Source organism: Podarcis liolepis (assembly GCF_965112155.1).
Source record: "Podarcis liolepis genome assembly, chromosome: 12".
Taxonomy (NCBI): Eukaryota; Metazoa; Chordata; class Lepidosauria; order Squamata; family Lacertidae; genus Podarcis; species Podarcis liolepis.
Window position 1 is genome coordinate 12,252,769 of NC_139563.1, and position 24,136 is coordinate 12,276,904.

The 24,136-nt window shown below is 42.9% G+C and overlaps 1 protein-coding gene across 6 annotated transcripts in view; it reads left to right on the forward strand.

Annotated features, from left to right (window-relative positions):
• Positions 1-24,136, forward strand: part of DPP6 (dipeptidyl peptidase like 6) — a 497,800-nt gene that overhangs the window by 344,221 nt on the left and 129,443 nt on the right. For all 6 annotated transcript variants that reach the window (XM_083466765.1, XM_083466767.1, XM_083466764.1 and 3 more), the window contains exon 3: positions 3,748-3,846. In XM_083466765.1, coding sequence (XP_083322891.1) covers positions 3,748-3,846 — 99 coding nt within the window. The remainder of the gene's footprint in view (positions 1-3,747; positions 3,847-24,136) is intronic.

Sequence of the window (24,136 nt, forward strand, 5' to 3'; positions counted from 1 at the left end):
ACAGGGATGTGTTTAGCCTGCATAACAAGTTAGCACTAAACAATGGGAAAGATGTTTAGTGCTGCAAGGCTTCTCTGATGTGCTTAGATATAAACACCCTGATTCTAAATGCATTGGCTTGGAATCTGTCCCATTGGTTCCAATTTAGAGCTGTGTGCAAATGTCCTCTCGAAATTTTACACTCTATTTTAGTACAGAGAACTCGTGGATGGGGGAAGCATTTTGCTAAATAGGGTTTGAGCAATTCTCCAACGTTTTTCTCAATGTTGTGCTCGCGTGATTTGCAATGGCAAGAGCATAGCTGCTCTGCCCCAACTTAGGCCTCTCCCCGCCCCCCATTCATTAAATACAGTTTGCAAAAGATAACGTAATATAAAAACATTAAAATATATTGAAAAGATACATAAAAAAACTGTTGGCACCATGATCACCATTTTCCATCTTTGACAGTGCTCTAGACCTGGCATTGTCCTAGAACATTGTGGGGCAAAAATGGTCCCTGCTTAAAAAAAAAGTGGTAGATATCTGGAGAAAATTCTGTAAAGTTGCAGTCTTATTTGTTGAGGGAGGAAAACAATTCTCATAAATTTTCTTAGGGAAAAAAAAGTCTTTGGAGAAATTTCAGCTTAGTTTTAATTTTAATGAAGCTCCCAGACAAGAAAATGTCAGTATTAGGGTGTGTACAGTGGCGGACTTGGGTAATATTTTGGGTTTTTTTCTTGGGTTTTATTCTGTGAACCTCCCTCAGACTCCCGGCTATAGGGCAGTATATAATAATAATAATAATAATAATAATAATAATAATAATAATAGGCCCTCTGGGAGGCCAACATCTGATGCCTCATGCTGCCAAAGCCGGGGAAGAGGTGCAAGGCTCTGCCAGGGTCCTAGAACCCTCCCAACTCCTTCCCAAAGTACTAACTAGGCTTGGGAAGGAGGCAAGAGAACTCTAGGATGCCTCGCATCTCCTTCCCCAAACCCAGCTTCTTGCCCTCCTCAGCTCAGCCTCCTGCACATGCACACTGCTCACACAGCCCTAAATCCACTCCTTGTGTGTAGATAGTGCACTGAAATCCACAGCTTGGCTAATGCCCAGTTTAAGTTGGGTTGCAGAGGTGGTGCAATTAGCACTTTTTATTTTAAAAAAGAGGAAAAATTGAATGGATGTGAGCAGCAAAAGAGAGAACCAGTATATGCAATTACAAAATTAGAAATGGGTCTCACTTAGCATATATGGGCCAAAAAAAGTAGGTCTCTCTGATGTGGAAATGATACAGGAGCCAGGGGTCCTGTGCAGGAACTGGTTATCTGCTAGAGGGGCCTGTGCAGGTGGAGAAAACATTTAAATTGGTTCAAGGAACCTGTGGCTGCCCAGATGTCAGCCCCAGCCACAAATGAGCAGGGCCAGTGCTCAGGAATTATGCCAGTTGTAGTCTATGTAGACTATCTGTGAATTATTTCACAGGATCCCCATGGAGGCCAGTCATCAGAATTGGCACTCAGCCAGAAAGGGATGCTGAATCCATGTTATTAGGCCACTGAAGTATTATCCTAGGGTTAAAAAGGTAAAGGTAAAGGGACCCCTGACCATTAGGTCCAGTCGTGACCGACTCTGGGGTTGCGGCGCTCATCTCGCTTTATTGGCCAAGGGAGCTGGCGTACAGCTTCCAGGTCATGTGGCCAGCATGACTATGCCGCTTCTGGCGAACCAGAGCAGCACACAGAAACGCCGTTTACCTTCCTGCTGGAGCGGTACCTATTTATCTACTTGCACTTTGATGTGCTTTTGAACTGCTATGTTGGCAGGAGCAGGGACCGAGCAACGGGAGTTCACCCCGTCGTGGGGATTCGAACCGCCGACCTTCTGATTCGCAAGTCCTAGGCTCTGTGGTTTAACCCACAGCGCCACCCGCGTCCCGCGTCCTAGGGTTACCATATTTCAAAAAGTGAAAATCCAGACAGAAAAGTTGTCGAGTTGTTGTTGTTGGTTCTTTTAGTTTGCCCAAAGTTGTTAAGCAAAGAAATTGGACATTTTTGAGGTATTTTTGAGGAACATTGGCAAAAACTACACTACCGACATCAGTTGCCATTCATCCAGATTTTCCCAGACATTTAGCCAATTTCCACCTGGACACTTCTTTCAACTGCAGTCCAGGAAATGGACTTGGAATGGGGAGTGATGCTTTTTGTTGTTGTTCATTAGAAATCTACAGTGACATCATTGGCTTATTGCGTAAATATTCTATGCAACCACAAGAGGGAAATCATCTGAGTTTATGCTGGATGAATTATTAAGTAGTGGCAAACAAACTAGAAGCTTCAGGGATTAATCAGGGAGTGTAAACTGTGCTGAGGTCATCCTCCCTACCATCTTGCTGTGACAGCATCTGTACACTTCAGAATTCTGGGCACGTAATTTGTGGTTTGACAGTCAAAGTGTTAATTGATTTTTCTCTCTCTCTTCTGTTGACCTGTCCTTAATGAATGTGAACATTCATTAGAAATCATTTGGTAGAAATCATGCGTGGTGCCGTTTTTTGCTTTCAAAAATGAGTCCCTGTGCAATAAAAATGCAGGAATTCAAAATATATAGTTGCATGGTGTTAACATAAAAAAGGATAATTGCCATGGCTGTAGCTAATGTATATTTAATCAGAAAACATGCATCTGGGGGAGGAAAATTGTAATGCTATCGCATTATGAGATAAAACCTGAACTACCCCTTGAAGCATTTGCCCAAAATAAAACGGATTATTAATATTTATAACTCATTGCATCCCTGTTCATAAGTGCAATCAGCTGCACGGTTGATGTTTGAAATGAATGGGGGCCTTTTCACCATATGGCAACAACCTCAAAGAAACCTCTGGCTCTTCAACACTTCATTTGTTCAGTGTGGCTTCTTGAGCTACTTAAAAGCCCCTGAGCCACAGTTTAATGCAACCCTCTCTCCTAAGATGGAGTATCCCATACCAGAAGCTACCTTGGTGTTCACTTGTCTGAAATCTATTTGGAGTAGGATATCCTTCCCCAACCTAGTGCCTTCCAGTTGTTTTGGATCACAACTCCCATCAGCCTCTCTGGCTGGGGCAAATGATACTGGTTGCATCAAACATCTGGAAGACACCAAAGCTGAAGAAGGCTAGTTCAGGATAACTTTTCCAAAATGGTTTCCAAGAATGAATTATTGCTACTATGATTTATGGTTTAAAACCTGCTGGGTAGCCCAGTTGGTTGGAGCGTGATGCTGATAACACCAAGGTTGCAGGTTGCGGGTTAGATCCCTGTAAGGGACAGCTGCATATTCCTGCAATGTAGGAAGGTGGATGAGATGTTCCTCAGGGTCTTTTCCAACGCCATGGTTCTACTTTATAAATTCTTTTTCCACCCCATACTAAGCACGTGGGCAGCTGCATCTGGGGACAGGAGAGACATGGGGCACGATACTCGCACTGTTTCCACTATTGCTTCACATGCAGTCTACTGTGCTGGATCAGTGCAAGAGGAGCTTTCGCTTCCATGCACACTTAGGCCATTTCCAACTTGAACTGGACCACAATCCACAGGACCAGCTTTTACTCTGGCGTAGAAGTCTACCATGCTTCTCATGCACATATTCCCAAATATCGGTCAGTTCAAAATGAAAAGAGATAACTGGTCTCATTTGCTGAATGTGCAGATAAAATTGCAAATTAGCAGTAATGGATGGGCATTTTTCTTCTTTTCCCCCTTCTGGATGTTTTACAGTCGAAGATAATAGCCAGTCTCAAAAGAAGAAGATTACAGTGGAAGATCTGTTCAGCGAAGATTTCAAAATTCATGACCCAGAGGCTAAATGGATAAGTGGTGAGTCTTATAACCATATATGAAAATAACTTCTGTTACCTCTTGCACCACTTCTGTTTCAAATACCTTTCCTGCCACCCCTTTTGTTTCACTTCCCTGCTATCTGAGCAAGGTTTCACAAAGTGACTCATCTGAATAGCTGGCAGATCAGAGCAGGGAGAGGATATATTATTGTCATGCCATAGAAAACGGGAGCTATTTGTAATTCTCGCAGGATTTTAAAAATTTTTTTTTAAAAAAAGAAAACTTACTGGAAACACGTAGGAAGATGATAGCAAGATGAGAGAAGGTTTTTTTTTTAAAAAAAGGTAAGGGACCTTGAGATGCCTGGGAAGGAGGCCGTTGCCGCTACACTGATATTGCGCTGTGTGCAATGTTGCAATATTTGCTGCTCTTCTTCCCGGTTTAGGGGGTGGATTTAGTTCCTCTAGGAACTGGCAACTGCTCTCCAAGATCTGAAGATGTTGTTCCCATGACTTTTCAACTGAAGATGGCAGGAACAGGACCTGGGAACTTCTGCATGGAATGCACATGGTCTGTCACTGAGCTATGCCCTCTCTCGCTATTTATTATTGCAGATATTAATATTGCACAGTTTTTGAAGAATAAAAACTGACTCCTTTTAGAAGAAATTTACCAGACCCATAAAAATATTATTCAAAGTTTTACTTGCACAACTTTCTTCACAACATCAACTTTACATCAAAAATATCCATTGTGCTGTCTAGCACAGGCTCGGCATCATGCAAAATATGAAATAATCCAAATAGACCTATAAGCAAAGGTCTCTCTCTAACAGCATCCATTTCACCTGGAGCTGTTTTCTTTGGGAGCTTCATTTACATCTTCACTCTAGGCAGTCTTGAGACAAAAGACACAAAGGCTTCTCCCTTCAAAATGGAGATTTGCAACCAAATACCTTTGTCACCTCACTCACATGTTAGCTAGCAGGAAACAACAATAGTTTGTTTTTGTTTTTTCTATTTTTATTTTAATGGATTTCTTCCATAAGTTGAAAAAATACTCCCGCTTTTCATGCACTGGTTTCATACAGAGAAGGATTATACAAGATGCAAAGGTTCTTCATGCATTTCTGTATATTCAAAAGGCACATGGAGTCCGAGTTAATATCACTCAGCAAAGCCTCCATTTCTGTGACTTCTTAGTAGAAAACAACAACAGTTAATTATCATCTAGTTAACACTCAGAGAGAGCTCTTCTTGCTTTTCTAAAGTTTCAGTGGAATCTACTGTTTGAGGGGAATTAGCAGACATGGAGAACCAACCTGAGACTGTTAGATTGGGAAGATGCTTTGCTTGGGAGGCTGCAGATTCAGGGGACCTGACGTACCGTAACTTGGCTGACCCCCCACCCACAACTCCAGACCGTCCCATCACCCCTGTGAACAGGGGCAGTCGTGCCTCCTGGCAGATACCCAGATTGGCATCATCAGGCCTCCCATTCCTGAGTCCTACTTGTGAGACAGAAGCTCTGTCCACATGTGCTTTGTTGGCACTCCAGGAAGAGCTGCTATAAACCACTCAGTTGACTAATTGGAAAAGCTTGCAAATATCAGATAGGCTTAGGATTTAAGTATGTAATGTGTTAAATTAACATGTTGAAATGCCAAATGGGAAAGCAAGAAAGATGTTAAGTGACTAAGTTAATTTTATGAGAATATAGGTTTTGGAAAACCGTTAAAATGATATACACTGAAATTCAACCAAGGGGATACAAGGAAGTCACTTAACAATGTTAATAAGTTTAGTTTTAACAAGATTAGGATTTATGTTTGCTTGTTTATTTGTTTGTTTGTGTGTTTAAAAATTTTTGTGGGAAACTAATAAATTTTTTTGGAAAGAAATATATAAACCACTCGGTCTTTCAGTGGGGAAATTTGAGCCACAAAGCAGTGGTGATGGAAATGAGACAGGCACCTGAACCTTCTCTCTCTCTCTCTCTCTCTCTCTCTCTCTCTCTCTCTCTCTCTCTCTGTCTCTCTCTGCAAAGAGAAAATCAGCTGGGGTGAGGGCAGACAATTTAAAGAGAAAGCAATACAGCCTACAGGAATAGGTCCTCAAATCCCACCTGTCCTTTCTCTTCATTTCACTGCATTCTAATTGGGTTCCTTTTATTAAGAAATGGTGGGGAAAGTTACACATGGCTATGGCTCTTGTGTCTGGCTGGAGAGAATGGAGTCGTGTGTATGGCGGGTTTAGCAGAATGGGATTCATTGACTGAGTTTTCGTTCAGGTTGAAAAGACCAAAGGTTGGTCAAGCACTGAAAAAGATCTATAGCGAACTGTCACTGGGAAAGCCATTATATAAATGTCAAGCAGGTTTTTGAACTGAATGGCTTGGCCTTTCACTGTTGCTGCTTTATATTATGACGTGTCAAATTCTGACTTCAGTTACTTTTGGCACAAAAGCTCAGAGGGTCTCTGTGGCATAGCACAGCATTCTTTCCCATTTATGAGGGCTGTATTACAGCGATGGGCGTCTTGCAGAAAAATATTAAAATGCCATCCTTTTCATCAGAGGTCACCGGAACAATTTTGCAGCCTTAATTAGTTATTGCATCACTCCTGTGGGACAGGCAAGTTTTATTATTGCACTCATTTTACAGCTGGGTAAACAACAAAAACAGAGTGATGAATCTTTAAGGTCATCAGCAAGACAGCAGATGAGGTGGGAATACAATATGGTGCACCAGACAATAAGCTGGTACACTGCCCTGTCTCCAGCAGGCTTCAGCTCCTTGCTAACAGCCTTTTCCAGTCTCTTGGATTCATCTTGCAGGCTCTCCAGAGAAACAGTTATGTGGTAGCCTAACCTAGCAGAAAACAATGTTGGAGACTGTGCAGAAAAAAAATATGTGCATTTGTGCATGAATTAAAACCATTTTATTTGCAAATGCAAGGAAATGGCATCGTTTCAAAGGATTTGAAATGGTCCTTGGCAGAGGTTATATCAAAAAATCCCCTGAGAAGCTGTTTGAAACTTTACAAAACCAGAGCATTAAAGCTTGCAAAGACCCCTTCATGGGTCACCATCCACCAAGTGTCAGAAGAGCAAGAAGTGCTGGGGCATCTGGTGGTTATTATCTCAATGCACAGGCAAGGTACAAATGGCAAAAGACGAGTGACTTGGGGCTCAGCTAGATTGGTAAAGAAAAAGTGTTTTATATGCATTGTGTATGCGGTATAACACTGTGACACCAGATGGCGCTGTGGAGGCCTGGATTTCCCTACCAGATTTCCCTGAATGAGTTTACAACGCGTTTAACTGAATCACTTCTTTGACACGTCTAGATCCAGCCTTGGAGGATCCAGTCTTGGAGACTGGGATAAAATGCAAAAAGAAAATTATTTATATAGATGTTTCATTTGCCCTTCCTACCTCCCTTCCAAAGCCCCTAGAAATAAAAAGGGAAAGCAAACTATTACAGTTTTAGTGTTCTCTGTGCTCCCCACCCTGCCAACCCCTGGCAAGATTATTCTACGTCTAGGCTTTAAGGATGTGGCTTAACTCTCTTCCACATGATCAACCCCTAGAAGACTTACAGTAACAAACAAACAAACAAACAAACAAACTGACTACAGCAGTTCAGTAATGAGCTGCAAGTAATTGCTTTTTTTATTTATGCAGATTGCTTTTCTGCCCAATCCCAAGAGCCTTTGGGATAGTCCATTCACAAGAGCTGTTGTGACATAGGCTAAGCTTTGAGATGGCGGTTTGATGAGGATGAGCAATAATTTTAATCTGGGCGTCTATGTCCAAAGATAACATCCCAGGCATTAAACAAGCTCTCTCTGTCTTTTTAGTGCATTGCTTACTAATGAAATTATGAAGAAGACCCTGGGGGCTCTTTTGCAGATTAATGTGGAGCTTAATGGACCAGAAGCCTCTTCTTCTCTTGCTGTTAATCAGTTCCCAACATGAGATTACACATTCTATTGTGTGACCAAGAACCTGAACCCAGGATGGGAGGCGCTATAGCTCAGCACTAGAACACATCTTTGCATGCACAAAGGCCCAGGTTCAATTCCTGTCATCTCTAGTTTGAAGTGTATCTAATAGCACTTGTTAGGAAAGACCCTTTGCCTGGGATCTTAGAGTGACAAGCCAGTCAAATGGGATTGTATCCAGTGCAGAACTAAGTTGAAGTTACTTAGCAGTATACTCGTTCCGCTGGCGAAAAGTTTTGCACCAGCGGAACAGTCATGCTCAAGAGAATGCATTAGTCGGTTCCTGGTAGCTCTGTTGTGCAACGGATTGTTCCATTGGATTCCTCTGTTGTTCAACATTATAACTCACCCATCCGCTAGTGCAAGAACTATCTGACATAGAACACTGAATGAAGGTCATGGTAGACAACTTTAGCCTAGACTTTATCCTAGTCTGACCTAGTATAAGGCAACTTCTTTCTTCATATAATGTCACTATGAGGCTATACAATTAAAAGCAGGTTTGATTCTTAATTAGTGGGTCACTGGGGTCAGGGACAGGTTTATTTGACAAATATGGAGTGTGTGCTCACTGGTGGGTGTGGTGGGTGGGTGGGGGAGTCCCATCAGTTATTCCACAATAAATGAGGTTATTTATTTTCCATTGCTTTATGTAAGTGCCCTCAGACTGACAGCATGCATTGTGAATTTATTGCACTCGACTGATAAAGCCACGGAGGCTTCTCAAATGATGCTCAGAGGCGTGGGCAGGCCATGAATTATTTATGGCTTACTCTGCATAATACTTAAGAGCTTTTATAGAATGCACAAATACTTTCAGGATTTCAAAAAAAAGAAAGAAAAAGAAAAAGGGAGCCCAAATTAAAGTGGCACACAGACAGCTTGTTTTTCATTGGGGGTGTCACTCCATGATGAAATACAGACTTTATATGTAGGCCGGAATTCAGTTCTCTGTGTCTTCTAGTTAGCAAATAATACTTGTTGACATGCTTTGTTTATTTAGCAAATGTAGATCTTCCTTCTGTCATGAAACTCAACGCATTGCTTGTGGGACTCCCGAACAGTTTCCCAAGCTGGAACTGACCAGGCGCAGGCCAGTTTAGCTTTAGCAAGTTGGTTGTGCCATTCATCTTTTAATAGGAGTTGAGACAGAACTGCATTAGCCTTTGTGTTGGGTGGGAGAGATTCAGAGATTTGGAGGTAGTTTCTGGTTAAGCTGCTGTTTGCAACACTTCAAGCTGTACCTGGGCAAAGCTCCCAACAGTGCAACAGACCAATGTACTGCTGTTTCGGGCAGTTCTTGGATACAGCCTGTGACATCTTTATCAACAAGCAGCATACTTTTCTTCCCCCCATGGGAGGGGAATGTTTGTATGACTGATGCAGAAAGCATTGGAACTCTCAGTTGACAGGTTCGCAGAATTGTAAACCCGGAGGGTACCAAAAGGATTGTCAAGTTCAACTTTTCCCTTCTTTTTCTCTACCCTATCAAGCATGGCAGAGCCATCCATACATTACTTTCCCACAGATTGACTTAGATCTGTGGTTCCCCCACCCAGGGGATCTGTGGCACCATTCACATAACAAAAACTACCATAGTCAACATTTTCAAAAGTAAGGGGTGCATGGCTTGGCCTTTGCAAAACAGGAGGTCCACAGTACTTAGCTAGTTGGGAACCCCTAACCTAAATTATGAGGACGCAGGTGGCGCTGTGGTCTAAACCACTGAGTCACTTGGGCTTGCCGATCAGAAGGTCAGTGGTTCAAATCCCCGCGACAGGGTGAGCTCCCATTGCTCGGTCCCTGCTCCTGCCAACCTAGTAGTTCAAAAGCATGCCAAAAGTGCAAGTAGATAAATAGGTACCGCTCCAGCGGGAAGGTAAACGGCATTTCCGTGCACTGCTCTGGTTTCACCAGAAGCAGCTTAGTCATGCTAGCCACATGACCCGGAAAAACTGTCTGCGGACAAACGCTGGCTCCCTTGGCCTGTAACGCGAGATGAGCTCCGCAACCCCAGACTTGTCCGCAACTGGACTTAACTGTCAGGGGTCCTTTACCTTTTTTCCCACCTAAATAATGCATTTTACATACTGTGCCATAAGCAGTGTGTGAACAACAATGTGAAATGTACCTAGGCACCTGCTACACACAATTAATTCCAGGTGATTTGAGAAAATAAAGACTTCCACAGGGGGAAGGGGGGACCTGTCTGAACTATCTAGCAATTTGTTTTGAGGGCAGGAGAACTCAGTGATAAGTTGACCCAAATAAAATTTCTTCCTGATCCTAACTAACTCAGTTGAACCCCTCCAAAGGATGCAAAGCTGAAAAATGAATTGGTGCCCTACATTTAGAACCCAGAAGTGTGCTGTGTTACTTGAACTTGCCTTGTCTTAACATAACATCCTTTGTGGGTCAAAAATCTCCCGTTTCTAACAAGCCCATGCTTTTAGTAGTTGTTTTCGCTGCCAGCAGGGAAAGCAACTCAGGAATTCAACCTAGCTATACCTTTACTGTTAGCCCTTTTTTCCAATGTGGACTGGCAGAGATCAGTGCAACCCAGTGGGGCTTATGGGTGCTGGATGAGTGGAATAAGCACTCCTAAAAATCCTCAATGTAAAAATGCTTTAAGAGGGTCCTTCCTGGGGATTTTGTCTTTATTATAGACTTAACACTTGTTGCTGTCATCATGGGGACCTATTTACAAATCTCCCCGGGACATAGAGATCACTGCAGCAATTCACAGGTACCCTGGCCAAGTTTGTGCAGCTTTTATAAAGTTAGTCTCATAATCCAGAATTTCTGTAGCAGGCCTGTTTTGAGAGTCCTGCTAAACATTGTGCCAATTGTTAATGGTGATGCTGTGTATCATCATTAATCCAACCTTTGCAGTGGGTCTGAGATTTAGCCGATTGTCATGCGTTGCCACTATGGCTTCCCAGTGGCCAGTTCCCATGTTGCCTCAGTATGGAAACATACTAATTATGTTGTCCATACTCAGACCAATGTCAGCAGCTGGACAGAGAGAAGAGATGAGGGAGATCACATTATCCCCAATAGGATTGTAGCTTCCATACATTAATTGAGACAACGTGCACACCCTTTTCCAGAAACTATCACACAGTCTCAGTGACTTATGCATTGGGCCATATGTTCCTTGTGTGTTCCAAAACACTTTAGTTGAAAATGTTTAATGCTTAAAAATAGCCGCAGCATAGATCACTTTTGAGTGAGCAGAGTGCAGCCAAAGGGCAAGGGTGGTGAAGTGAAGGTCAGTTTTGAAAGGCCATGTGAATGTGGTCACTGACAAGGGAGGTTTTATAGCAGAGGGACATTAACTGGTAGCAAAGTCATTAGCAGAAAAAGATGTGACCTTACAAAGAGGAAAGCAGGTGGATGCACAGAAGTTGGTGAGCTGGGTCATGAGGTTCCAAATTTGATAGGACAGAACTCCTCCGCTGGCTTCTTTGTTTAGTGCCTGTTGAGTTTGACAACAGTTCATGCCTGAGGTTTGCCAAGTTAACACCATGGAGATTCATTGTGTTTTGGCTTAAGGTTGGATGATATGAAAGTTCGTTGGGTTGTACTTGAACCTACCGGGCTAGATTCAAGGTACTGGTGTTGGTGTACAAACCCCTATGCAGCTTGCAACTAAAAGATTGCCACACCCGCTACATACTTCACCATTTACTGCATTCTGCAGGATAAGGCACCCAGCAGCAAAACCGTTCTGCACAATGTTGGAATCGGGCCTTTAGTTCGGTAGGACCTGCCCTTTTGAACTCCCTCCCGTTGCATTTCAAAACGACATTTTGTCACCTGCGAAATATGTTCCTCTTTCAACAAGTCTTCTAAATTATTTCTTTCCAGTTGGTATCTGTCCTAAATCTGAGCTGATTTTATGTACATGTTGTTGTTGTTTTAAACCAGGCATAGGCTCTCCAGATGTTTTGGGACTACAACTCCCATCATCCCTAGCTAACAGGACCAGTGGTCAGGGATGATGGGAATTGCAGTCTCAAAACATCTGGAGGGCCAAGTTTGCCTATGCCTGTTTTAAACCATTTATATATCTATAGTTGTGGTTGTTTCTAATCCCTTTTACATGTGATCTTCATCGGTTTTTATATACGCAACTGTTTTACATGTCACATTGTAAATAGCTTTAAGATGCCTTGTGGGAAGTGACTCACAAATTAAACAAATAAATAATCTGTGCCTGCATGTCACATAAGACAGTAATGAACTTCCAGTCTAACTCCCCACTCCTCAAACCATCCCCGCAAGCCTCTTTATGCAATTTATTCCTCATTATCCAAATAGCATCCTGATTGAAATGGTCCCTCCATTAAAAATTGTGTGACAGATACACTGTCCATCAGAAGCCTTGTTTATTTCAGCAACAGCAGGTCCTCTTGCAGGATGCTACACGTGTTTCTTCACAGCGTGATGGAACACAACCTTAGATTGATTCCTTTCCGTGCCATGCTCCTCCTGAGATTAAACAGAGCAGCTATAAGCTTTATAGCAATCAGCTTCATACAAAGGACTTGCTTTCCCTTTCATCTTTTGATACCAAGAAGTTAAGAGTCCTTGTTTCTTTTCCCTGTGGTGGCACCTAAGCTGTGATAGCACCATCAAGTAAAAAAGAAAGAAAGAAATGAATTAGTAGAGATGGGTCCATTAGAGTGAATATTGGTGATGTTTGGAAATCAGATGGTAGCTCACCACACTTTGACCAGTGTGATGTATCAGCAGAGTAGCTGGAGCCCCAGCAGAGTCTTCAGAGATTTCCTGCTCCTAGCAGAACAACTTCTTATAGAAGTTAAGGGGAAAACTCCTCTCCCACAAGTAACAAAGTGTTTATTGTCTCTAGACACAAGACAAAGTGAAACACTACTATCTACAGTTCTTCTGGTCTTAGAAGTAAATATACATATGTACAGAGAGATCCACTAACACTATCAACATGCTAGCTGACGCTGCTGTGTAAAACCCACAGCTACTTTCAGAGTCAGTCCCTGAAAACAAACAGGACAGGACAATACATAATAAAAGCAATGTCCTAGAGACTGTTACACCTGTCTCTGCATTCCTGAACCAATGGGAGGGTGAAACGCTCAGCAAGTCACATTATTATTATTATTTATTAAATTTATATACCATCCTTCATCCAAAGATCTCAGGTCAGTTCACAAGATAAAAGCACAAAGTAAATAGCCGGTGTGGTGTAGTGGTTAAGAGTGGTAGACTCGTAATCTGGTGAACTGGGTTCACTTCCCCACTCCTCCACATGCAGCTGCTGGGTGACCTTGGGCTAGTCACACTTCTCTGAAGTCTCTCAGCCTTACTCACCTCACAGAGTGTTTGTTGTGGGGGAGGAAGGGAAAGGAGAATGTTAGCCTTAGGGTTAAAGTGGGATCTCAAATCCAAACTCCTCTTCTTCTTAAAACAAAACCAAGACATAACCCGCCATCCCACAAGCATATTTAAAAGGCCATAGAATATGAATCAGCCAAAGGCCTGGTTGAAGAGGAAAGTTTTCTCCTGGTGCATATAATAAAGTAGCCAGGCAAACCTCCCTTGGGAGAGCATTCCACAAACAGGGAACATCGGCCGAAAAGACCTGTTCTCATGTTGCCACTTTCCGGACCTCATGTGGAGGAGGCACACAGAGAAGGGCCTCAGAGGATGACTGTGGAGTCCGAGTTGGTTTGTACGCTTGATCTTGCTGGTGTTGCTGTGGTAACCCAGTGCATGTGGACGTGGGGGATGTGCTGACTCAAGACCTGAGACCATGTGCTGTGTAATTTAGTCCATTGTTCGCATCATACCAACATAGGGCACTGCCCCATCAATGTCACTCTGCCCTCAGTCAGCCGCTGCTTTCTCAGAGCCAGTCCAAGGGATGGCACTGCCTGTCAGCTTCCTCCACCTCCTTCTCCTCAGCCTCATTGTTGCCTTTGTAGAACTCAGCAGGGAAGAGGACCAGACTTAGTTGACTCTGTCTATCAATGGCTCTGGCTCCATCTACTGTTGGCCTCCATGCCTTTCCCACTAGCTGCCTCAATTTGCATGAGCCACCACTTTTTAGAATATTGGTGAGGCTGGGATCTGTATATAGTTTATTTCGGAGTTGGAGGAAAAGATTCAGTACATTCTCTAGATCTGCCATCCCAGGGTTGCACAAGTTTTGCTTATCTTTCAACCCTTCGCCACGAAGCCATGTTTTTCAAACTCTGTCCCTCACCTTTGTGTGGTCTTCAAACCTGCTGAAGAGTCCCCATTATGGGGTGGGAGCCTTGGTGACACAGCATCGCATTTGATTATAGTGATACGATCATTTCTTTGTGTCAGACAAGATGGAATCGTTGCCATTGCTCTGTGCTTTCAAAGGGAGCCTCTTTTTATAAAGGATGACAGTAGGAGTGGAAAGAGTGTTTGATGTAGACACTTGAAAGATGTAGCTCACACACATCTTCTATCTGCTACAGAAACACAAACTGAGCCTCGGAGTTCAACAAAGGGAATCAAGTTTTTATTTCTTCTTAAGCCTCACTTTTTTTCCTAGCTTGCTTTGTGTGTGTGCGCACATCTGAAATAAACTATAACTTCTGTCAGCTCCAGCAAAAGTACACTATACAGAACAGTGATCTATAGTGTGTGTGTGTGTGTGTGTGTGTGTGTGTGTGTGTGTGTATATATATATACCATGTATGCCTCACCTGCACCTAATTGCTTCCATTTTCCTGCTGTGAATTTTAAAGATGGATAGGGAAGCTTCCTGGCAGATTTTGCGAGTCTTAGCAAAAGGCTTGCTTACCTTGAAATTATTTGGATGTTTTGCCCAAGCAGGAGTCCCAGGCAGGAGATGTTTTGCCCAGGCAGGAGATTTGCCCTGAAATGTTATTGCATGCAAAACCTAGTCACCAGAATGCTGGACTAGGTGGCCATTAGCCTGATCTGGAAAACTCTTTTTTTGCAGAATAGTTACTTTATTCCTCATCTGGTTTCCTATACTCTTCTGATGCCTTTCTCCCCCCTAACATCAAACATTCCTTATTTCCCTCATCTTTCTCAAGCTTCTTTGACTCCACTGGAAGAAGTTCATTCTCTGGAAAACCCTCAAAATCCATCCCCTCAAAGCTGTGGTCTCTGTTGACCTTTTGTTCCCCTGCAGGAAACCTTGATTGGTTCTACTTGACCTTTCCTCTCCTATTACTGCTGTTTCCCTTTCCTCTCTCCCTCCCCTTCTGTGCTTCTTTTTCAGATTGCAAACCTGCAGATAAGGCAGGGATTATTATTTTTAACCACCTAGTAATGTTTAGGCACTCAATAAGGAATAAACATTATTAATGATACAGTTACTCCTACTTTATGATAGGTCTGTGCATTTTAAGCACCTGCAATAATTGCATTCAAATTAATTTGAAAGGGCTCGTTTTACTGTAATGTCTTGCAGAGCTTGGACTGCATCCGGGTTTCCTTGAGCAAAGAACGTAAATGTCATTAAGAAAGGGAGGGCGGAATTGAGACAACCAAGCTGGAGTCAATGAATAAAACTGATCTCCCATCAGTTTTGTGGTGGAAATGAGCATGGAGGGAAGCGCTTACAGCTTCTTCCAAGAGCTGCCGAAGAAAGTATCAGCATTTAAACAAAAAAATGTGGCCGCAAACAACTGCTTAAGAAGCAGGTGACCAAAGCGTATGACTGACTGGACATGTAAACAAGTCATATAATAATAATAATAATAATTTATTATTTATACCCCGCCCATCTGGCTGGGTTTTCCCAGCCACTCTGGGCAGCTTCCAAAAGAATATTAAAAACAGTACAGCATCAGACATTAAAAACTTCCCTAAAGTCAGTGATGCAGCTGGATAAAGAACAGCTCCAGCATGAAATTCAGGTAGTCAACTGCAAGGCTGCTGCAGCTGACTGCCCAGATGTTATGCTAGTTGTGCTTTCATCCATCTGCTGCGCTGCTACTCTAGAGCAGGCACTTTGCATCAGGTAGATTTGGAGGTAATCTGGGGTGACGGCAAGAGGGAAATACTGGTGATTTGCCACTCTCAGAACTAACTGCAATGTTTGGTTTGTAATGCAGGCTGGGGGTGGGGGTGGGCTTTTCATCTTTCACATCTTTTAAATTCAGGAGACCCTTCATTGCATCATCATCATCATCATCATATATTTATTTATATCGCGCCCTCCCCAGCCGAGGCCGGGCTCAGAGCGGCTAACAACAATAAAAGTAAAACAGCATTCTAAAATCAGAAGCTTAGCTGACAAGTGGGGATTCGTGGGGCTCAGCAAGTCACACATTACATGCGCTCTTCTCATTTATTCCAAATACTCTTTGCCATGCTTCATTTTTAAATGAAATTTGAAGCAACAAATTTCCTGATAGCAAAAGGTTTGGGACTTCTGTTGACTGGACAGATAGCCTTGGCTTCGGGGATTATTTTAGCTCATCTTCCTTCCTTGTTTCTCACATTCAATTAGTTGTCAAATCATGTTGCTTCTTCCTGTACACCACTGCAAAAAAATATGTCTGTCCCCACAGCTAAAACTCTAGCTTCATGCTTTGGTTATTGCAGTTGTCTACATTTATCTTTAAGTAATAAGCAGTATGTGCATGCTCTTAAGAAACTGGGCAAAGTGTATTTTTTATATTTTTTACAAAACAGCAACCACAACCACACGCCTTGTAGATCAACTATTATTGCACTTGAAAATAGATAGCATTCCTCTGCAGCGCCACAAATCCAACTCAGTGGTGTAACATTGGAAAATGTCAATCACTTCTCCTACCTAGACAGTTATCTTTCCAAAAGGGCCAACATTGATGCCGAAATCCAACATCGCCTGAGCTCTGCGAGTGCAGCTTTCTCCCTATTGAAGTGCAGAGTGTTTGAGGACTGGAACATTTGCGGGGAAACCAAAATGCTTGTTCACACAGCTATTGTACAACCAACCTTACTGTATGCTTGTGAAACATGGACCACTTATAAACACCATCTCCAACTCCTTGAAAGATTCCATCAACGTTGTCTCAGAAAAATTTTACACATCACTTAGGAAGACAGGTGAACTAATATCAGTGTACTGGAAGAAGCAAAGATCACCAGTGTTGAAGCAATGATTCTTCAACATCAACTTTGTTGGACTGGTCATGTTGTGTGGATGCCTGATGATCGTCTTCCAAAGCAACTACTCTATTCCAAACTTAAAAATGGAAAGCGTAATGCTGGTGGTCAACAAAAGAGGTTTAAAGACTGTCTCAAGGCAAATATACAAAAATGTAGTATAAACACTGACAACTGGGAAACCCTGGCCAGTTGGAGAACAGCCTTTACCAAAGGGCTTTGAAGACACTTGAACTCAGGACACAAGGGAGAAACATGCTAAGAGGAAGGCACGCCTGGCAAATCCACACCGTGATCAACTCCCACCCAGAAACCAATGTCCCCACTGTGGAAGGACGTGTGGGTCCAGAATGGGCCTCCACAGTCACTTACGGACTTATTGTTAAAACTGTGTTTATGCAAGACAATCTTACTCAGCTACGAATGATCGCCAAAGAAGAAGAAGATTTAAAACAGACGGTTCACCTAACAAGGACTCCTGCTTGCACAATGAGGCTTCCTCCTTCCATCTTCCTTCTTTGTGCCCCCCCCAAAAAAAAGTTCCAAGGGGGGGGGGTCAAGCGAACCCCTAGAACAGCACTCAGGTTGAAGATAGGGAAGCTGGAATGTGAAACATTGAATTCCACCCTTTACAATTTATTTTGTTTTATTACTTTAGCCTTGTAGGGAGTGGAAGAGAAGTCAGAAGTGCACAAATTCTGGGTCATGAGCTGCATGGCATTGGCATCCCAAGAGTGCCATTTAACATTTTCTATAGCTCCAACTTCCAAGAGTGTGCTGTACAGAAAAGAGGCGACATGGTCCTTCCACAGGCAGCTTACATTCTACAATAGATGAAGAAGAGGTAACAGGAGAGATGTCAATAACTGGCAAATGCATAATGGAGGTGACATAGAGAGGAGCAAGATGATGGTAGAAATGTTAGGCTAGGATGCTGTTGTCTTTGCTCCCTGAAAGCTTTGATGTTAGCCAGTCCACCTTCCTCTTAATAGCTTCTTAATTCTTCTTTGGCTGGCTCTGAAGAGCACAAGCAACAAGATACAGAATCATAAGAGGGGTTGATTTTAGGATTGCAACATTTAATTAATCAATTGGTGAGACGCACAGGTGCATGAGGGACTGGGAAAATTGAACTAGAAGCTTCTTACTGGAGAAAGGGAGAAGGGTGAAAGGACAGAGAAGAATTGGCTTGCAAGGCAGGTTCCTGGGCAATAATCTTAGCAGCAAACCAGAGTAGTGTGTGAACTACAAAGAAACCTCCCAACCCAGAAAAATCCATTGATGAGCCAGGGATAGGTACCCACCAGGCAAATCCTGTGGAAAAGGAACAAACAGACCATTACTAAACTTATGACATTACCACATGCCCTCTTCTTTGGTGATACAAATTCTCCTTTTTGGTAATACGTAACTCGCCACACTAAGGAACTGTCCATTTTAAAACTAAGGCAGAGCAATATATATTGTCAAGGGTTTATGCACTTCCTCCAGCTGCTTTTTGGTAACATTTCAAGAGGCCATAGCCTTTGAAATCTCCCTATCTATTCACAAAATTAGTTCTAAAGATGCTTTTGCACTCAGACCTAGCATATTGTAACCACTATCAAATTATATCCTAGATTGTTGTTGTTGTTTCTGAAGCGCACTCAGTCTTCTTGCTGTCCTGGTGAATGTGCCGTCCTGTATTTCTTCATGGCGGGAGAAAGAGCTTGGTTCTGGAAAGGCCTGTTTGGAGTAAATGTGTATTGCTCTTGAATGTTCTTGGCACAAAACATACTAAATGCAAGGGTCCGTGCTGCATTAAAGTGAAGAGTGATTAAAGCTACTTCTTGCATAATAAAGCACACTATGCCATGTTATGCTGGCTTAATGTACCAATGTGATGAGATGTTCATTGTTTAGGTAAATTACAGCAAATCAACTGTTTAGAGGGGTGTCCCCGCCCCCATTCATATTAAAAAGGAAGGAGGAGGAAAAGAAGCTCTACCAACGGGAAAAGAAGAAACACTAAAAGATAATGGCCCATAATGTCAGTGAGATAAAAAAAGATTTCACGTGTCTCCAGGAATTAAGGGCTCTGTTCCTAATGTTGCAAGCAAGCTGTTCCCTCTTACAATCTGCTTCCTCATACTAATAAAATGGAACTGTAAGAAACTGGAGTTTATTTCTGCATTGCAGTAGTCTGGGCTGCACAAGCCTCCCTCCCCACCAGCCCCAGGTACAGGCACAGCGCGCAAGACCAGGGGCTTTTTATATGCAAGCAACACCCCATTGAGTCCAGAAAGGAAACTCCGTGAAATTGCCACACACCAGACATACATTGCAATCTGCTCCCTTCCTAGCTAGATTGCTATTATGCATGAGACTTCTCTTTCTGCAAAATGTGCTGTTTCCTGCCTTTGCTGCATTATGACTTAGCAAGTGGACCCTGTTGAAAATCCCTCTACTAGAATAGGTAAAGGTAAGGCAAAGGCAAAGGCAGCTATGGGGTGTGGCACTCATCTCGCTTTTCAGGCCAAGGGAGCTTGTGTTTGTCCACAGACAGCTTTTTTTGTCATGTGGCCAGCATGATTAAACTGCTACTGACTCATGGAGGACCGTGACGAGTGCTGGAGCTCACGGAAACTCTGTTTGCCTTCCCGCCGCAGCTGTACCTATTTATCTACTTGCACTGACATGCTTTTGAACTGCTAGGTTGGCAGAAGCTGGGACAGATGCAACGGGAGCTCACCCCGTTGTGGGGATTCGAACCACCGACCTGATCTGCAAGCCCAGGAGTCTTAGTTGTTTAAACCACATCATCACCCGCGTCCCTGTTTACCTTTACCTTACTAGATTCGTGGCTTACTGTTAAAGCTACAGGATCCATTCCTGTCTTTCTTTGCAGCTAATTCCTCTGCAGCACTGGCATTGAGAAGTAAGACTCTGAATAGTGACCATCTTCTGAGCAGCAGAGATTATTTGGGAGTTCTGTAGCAGACAGCATTTAATGGGAGAAGCTTACACCTGTGGAACTATGGTTGTTGCTGTGCTCAAAGCTCTTGAATGGACAGAAGCGCTATCCCTCTGGGGAAAGCTGCCATCCTACTTTTGGTGCAGGGAAGCCAAAGTATGCTTGGACACTGGAAGAGAATGGAAACCACAAAGGAGAGGAATTATTTATTGTGTGCAGCTTTCCCTTGGCAGTTCTGGGAGCCCTTTGCCCTGTCTGCTACCTTGCCACAGGGCAGGTTTGTCTGGAGAAAGCATCGGTATAGACATGGCCTAAGGCAGAATCAAATCTCCAGTTTTATAAATAAGGAGGTGGAAAGCTTTGCATGCAAACTGAACCTAGCATGATTATCTAAACTTGACTGTATTGCTTTGACCTTACTTACTTACTCCCAGAAATTCCTATCCCACCTTCGTACACTGAAGTGTACTCACCTTTGATTCATCTATTCTTTTCTGTGTATATCTGTCTCGGATTTCCCTCCTCTGCTGTAGTTTTGTCCTTTTGCTACCAGACCTTGTCCCACCATTAGTCTGCTCCCTCAAAGCACTCCACCTTCCCTTCCTTGCTACCCCCATATTCTTGGCACTCATTCTCTTCTGCTACCTCTCTTACTTCCTTCAAATCCCTCCTCAAAACCCACCTTGGTCATGAAGCCATTGGCATAACTCCATAGTTTGCATATCCTACTGTAGCTCAGTCTGCAACTAAGCCCAAGCATGTGCAACCAAAACAACTGTACACTGCTTCCTCGTATACCCCTGCCTCCCATTTCTTTTCCTTCCTGCTCTATTGCTTCCCCTGTGAAGAATTTTAGATTGTAAACTCTTCAGGGCAGAGGCTTGAGCTCTTATACTGTACCTCTACTCTTCAAGTGCCATGAACACCAGTAGTGTTCTGTAAATCATCATTGTCATTCTTTAGTTCCTTATTATATATTTCCCCCCCACCATGGGGGTATCAGTTGCATTTTCTGCCTTGGGCACCAACATGTGTTTGGTCTTTCTCTGTCCACTGTGATGCTTTTGGCTCGCATTTTCTTGGCTCTCCACCAGCACTTGCTCTTGCTAAGCCATTCCATCAGCGTCTGTCGTTGGGAGTTGTGCTAGCTCAGTTTAGGGCTTTTGCCTGGCATTAATTGCTGGTGCAATTTGGAAATAAAACCAGATTGTTCTCGTCCACCTGTCGTGGGCTTCTCTTCTATCACTCAACAACGGCCTCTCTTAACTATAATTGCCTCCATTTCCTTCACCGTTCATATTACATATGGGACTTCAAGAACTTGCAGGCAAATGGCTTATTTGTTCTTAATCTGTAAACCTGCTACACATTCAGCTGTTGCAGCCTGCTGCAACACCTCGGCCAAATGCCTTTGGTATGTTGTGAATACAAATTGCTAGGCAAGAGCCACACGGAACATACGGCTGTGATGGGGCGTCGATTTGGATGTGCCAGTGACAATCTGGCATCTTTCTTCCTTGGGTCCCTTTTGCCACCTGAACGTTAGCTTCCATTTCTCATTTCATAGGAAGAGATGGGAGATGTTGAAGAGAGAGGCCGTAAAATGCTGGTTTAATCAAACACAGGAAGCTCCCGTATACTAAATCACACCCTTGGCCTCTCTAACTCAGTGTTGTTGACTTTCCGCAGTTTCAGACAAGGGATATTTCCCAGCCCTAATGGCAAACACCAGGGAGTGAACCTGGGACTTTCTGCAGGCAACAGAATTGCTCTGCCATTGAGCTATGCCCCTTCGTTGTGTCACCATTCAATTTGTGCGTGGACCAAATACATGCATTGTTTAGCCAATGGGGTATTGTGCAGCTCAGCCATGTTTTAGCTCACTGACAGGCAATTGGTGGCCCATGGGTCACATGCAGCCCCTAGCCTAATTTTAGATGCTACTGGCCCCAATGTACCATTGTATTTTATCATAAGTAACACTTGCAGGTTTTTTATGGTCCTGACCGTGTTTTAGTGCTGTGGGATCAGTAGTTAATTCATTTTTGAACCCAGTCTCCTAGAACTGAGCTCTTGTGTAACAGCCATGGGATACTTCCATCATCCAGATCCATAGAGCAGCACATGAGCTGCATGCTGGAGCGGAGTAGACTTGTGGCAATGTGTTGACCACACTTCCTTGGGATATGTGTCAGCAGACTGCCTCTCTGTGGCCAGAGAACGAGCCTTTCCAGATAGTTGGGAAATGTAATTCAAATGCTGCGTAATGCAAGTTTTAGAAGTGCAGGAGCTCAGCATGACAGACCCCATAGCAACATCCCTAAAGAGGGGCCCAAGCTGCTGTCAGATTTATTGATCTACATTTCTTATCTACAATTTTACTATTGGTATATAGGACTGGGGTGGGGGAAGGGATTTCTCAGTTTGTGGGTATTTTTTATTATTATTATTATTATTATTATTATTATTATTATTATTATTATTATTATTAATTTGTGTTTTTATCTTGTATTTTTACAAGGGAAAGGATTTATCAGTTTGTGGGTATTATTATTATTAATTTCATGTTTTTATCTTGTATTTTTATGTTGTGAACCACCCTGAGATCTACAGATGAAGGGCAGCATACAAATTTAATAAGTAATAATAATAATAATATATACACACAAAAAATCTGGCGACTGTCAATATATAAATGTCTGCAATTTCTCGAAAATGTGATATAAGGTATAGAATATACATTGTTTGATATTGATATCGATTTGAGACGGTCAGCATTCACTGAGCGCATTATGCAACACATAGTTAAACTGTGGACCTCATTGCCACCAGAGGCAATGATGGCCACCAACTTGGATGGCTTTAAAAGAGAATTAAACAAATTCATGGAGGAGAGGGCTCTTGATGGCTGCTAGTCACATTGGCGATGTTCTGCCACCACAGTTGGAGGCAGCAGTTGCTGGAAGCCACAGGAGGGGGAAATGTTCTTGTGCTCGAATCCTGCTCCCTGTGAGAATGGGATGATGAGCCATTGGCCTGATCCAGCAGACTCGTATGTTCTTAGGAAAACCACAACCCATCAATGGGCAAGATCTGAAGTGCTGCAGCTAGAGTTCTGCCTGCACATGAGGGCTTCTCACCTGTGGCAGATCCATCTGCCGTCCAAAATGCCCCCTTCAAGCCCCCATAAGCAAAGATCTGCAATTGGAAGGAATTGTACTCTTTCCTGACGTGCATGCATGGAAGAGCTTTCTGCTGAGGAATGGGAGCTTTATCAGGCAGATTCCTAGAAATCGTCAGCGAAGGAAGTTATTGAGTCAAGGGATTCCAGGATAATTCTTCATATGTACTTGAACAAACAGCTCTTTGCTTAGAGAATTGGGTATTTTCAGCATCGTTTTGGCTGAAAATAGCCCCCTATAAAATTGGAAACTTTTTTTTAAAAAATGAGATTCAGTGGTGACCTTTATCAGCTCTGATGACAGCTATAAATCAGGCTGAAATTCTCATCAGCTTGCTGGACAGAATTCATTACAGACCAAGATTGCTGTGTTATTTTCTGTCTTTGATTGAGGGACGCCCTATTAAAATGAATTCAGCTTCAATAATATGAATCACACATTTCAAAACACAAAAGGAGGCCTATTACTCATTGATTCTTAGGACGGCGATGATTACAGGACTTGGAGACTACTGAAGCCTTATTGTGTTTTGCTTTGGGTCACAAAGCCGATCAATTTCTGCTTCTTTAAAGCAAGCCAATTTGCTCTTCATTAAATTTCGACCCTTTGCTGATGACGCGTATTGACTGTAGCAGCAAGATCTACAGCCCCAGCAGATCAATGATGGTTCACTTTTTTTCTTTTCTTCTCTTCTTTTCAGTAGGGTCCGAATTTCCAAAAAGAAGTGAAATCCTTCAAAGATGGTTTAATCATTCAGAGTATAACATGCATAAACACATTGTCTCAATTGCCATGGGGATAACCATGTGGCTTGGTTTCTCACGTAGCTCTGGAACAGGGAGGGGGAACATGTGGACCTCCAGGTGCTGTTGGACTGCAATGCCCATCATCCTTGATCGTTGGCTATGCTGTCTCAAGGTGATAGGACATCTGGGTGGGATAACTAGTCTCATATGATCAACATGCCTAAGTCCAATTAATGCAGGAAGGGGTTAATGTCATAGAGTAAGCTGTCCTGCCAGGCTTAGCAATGTCTA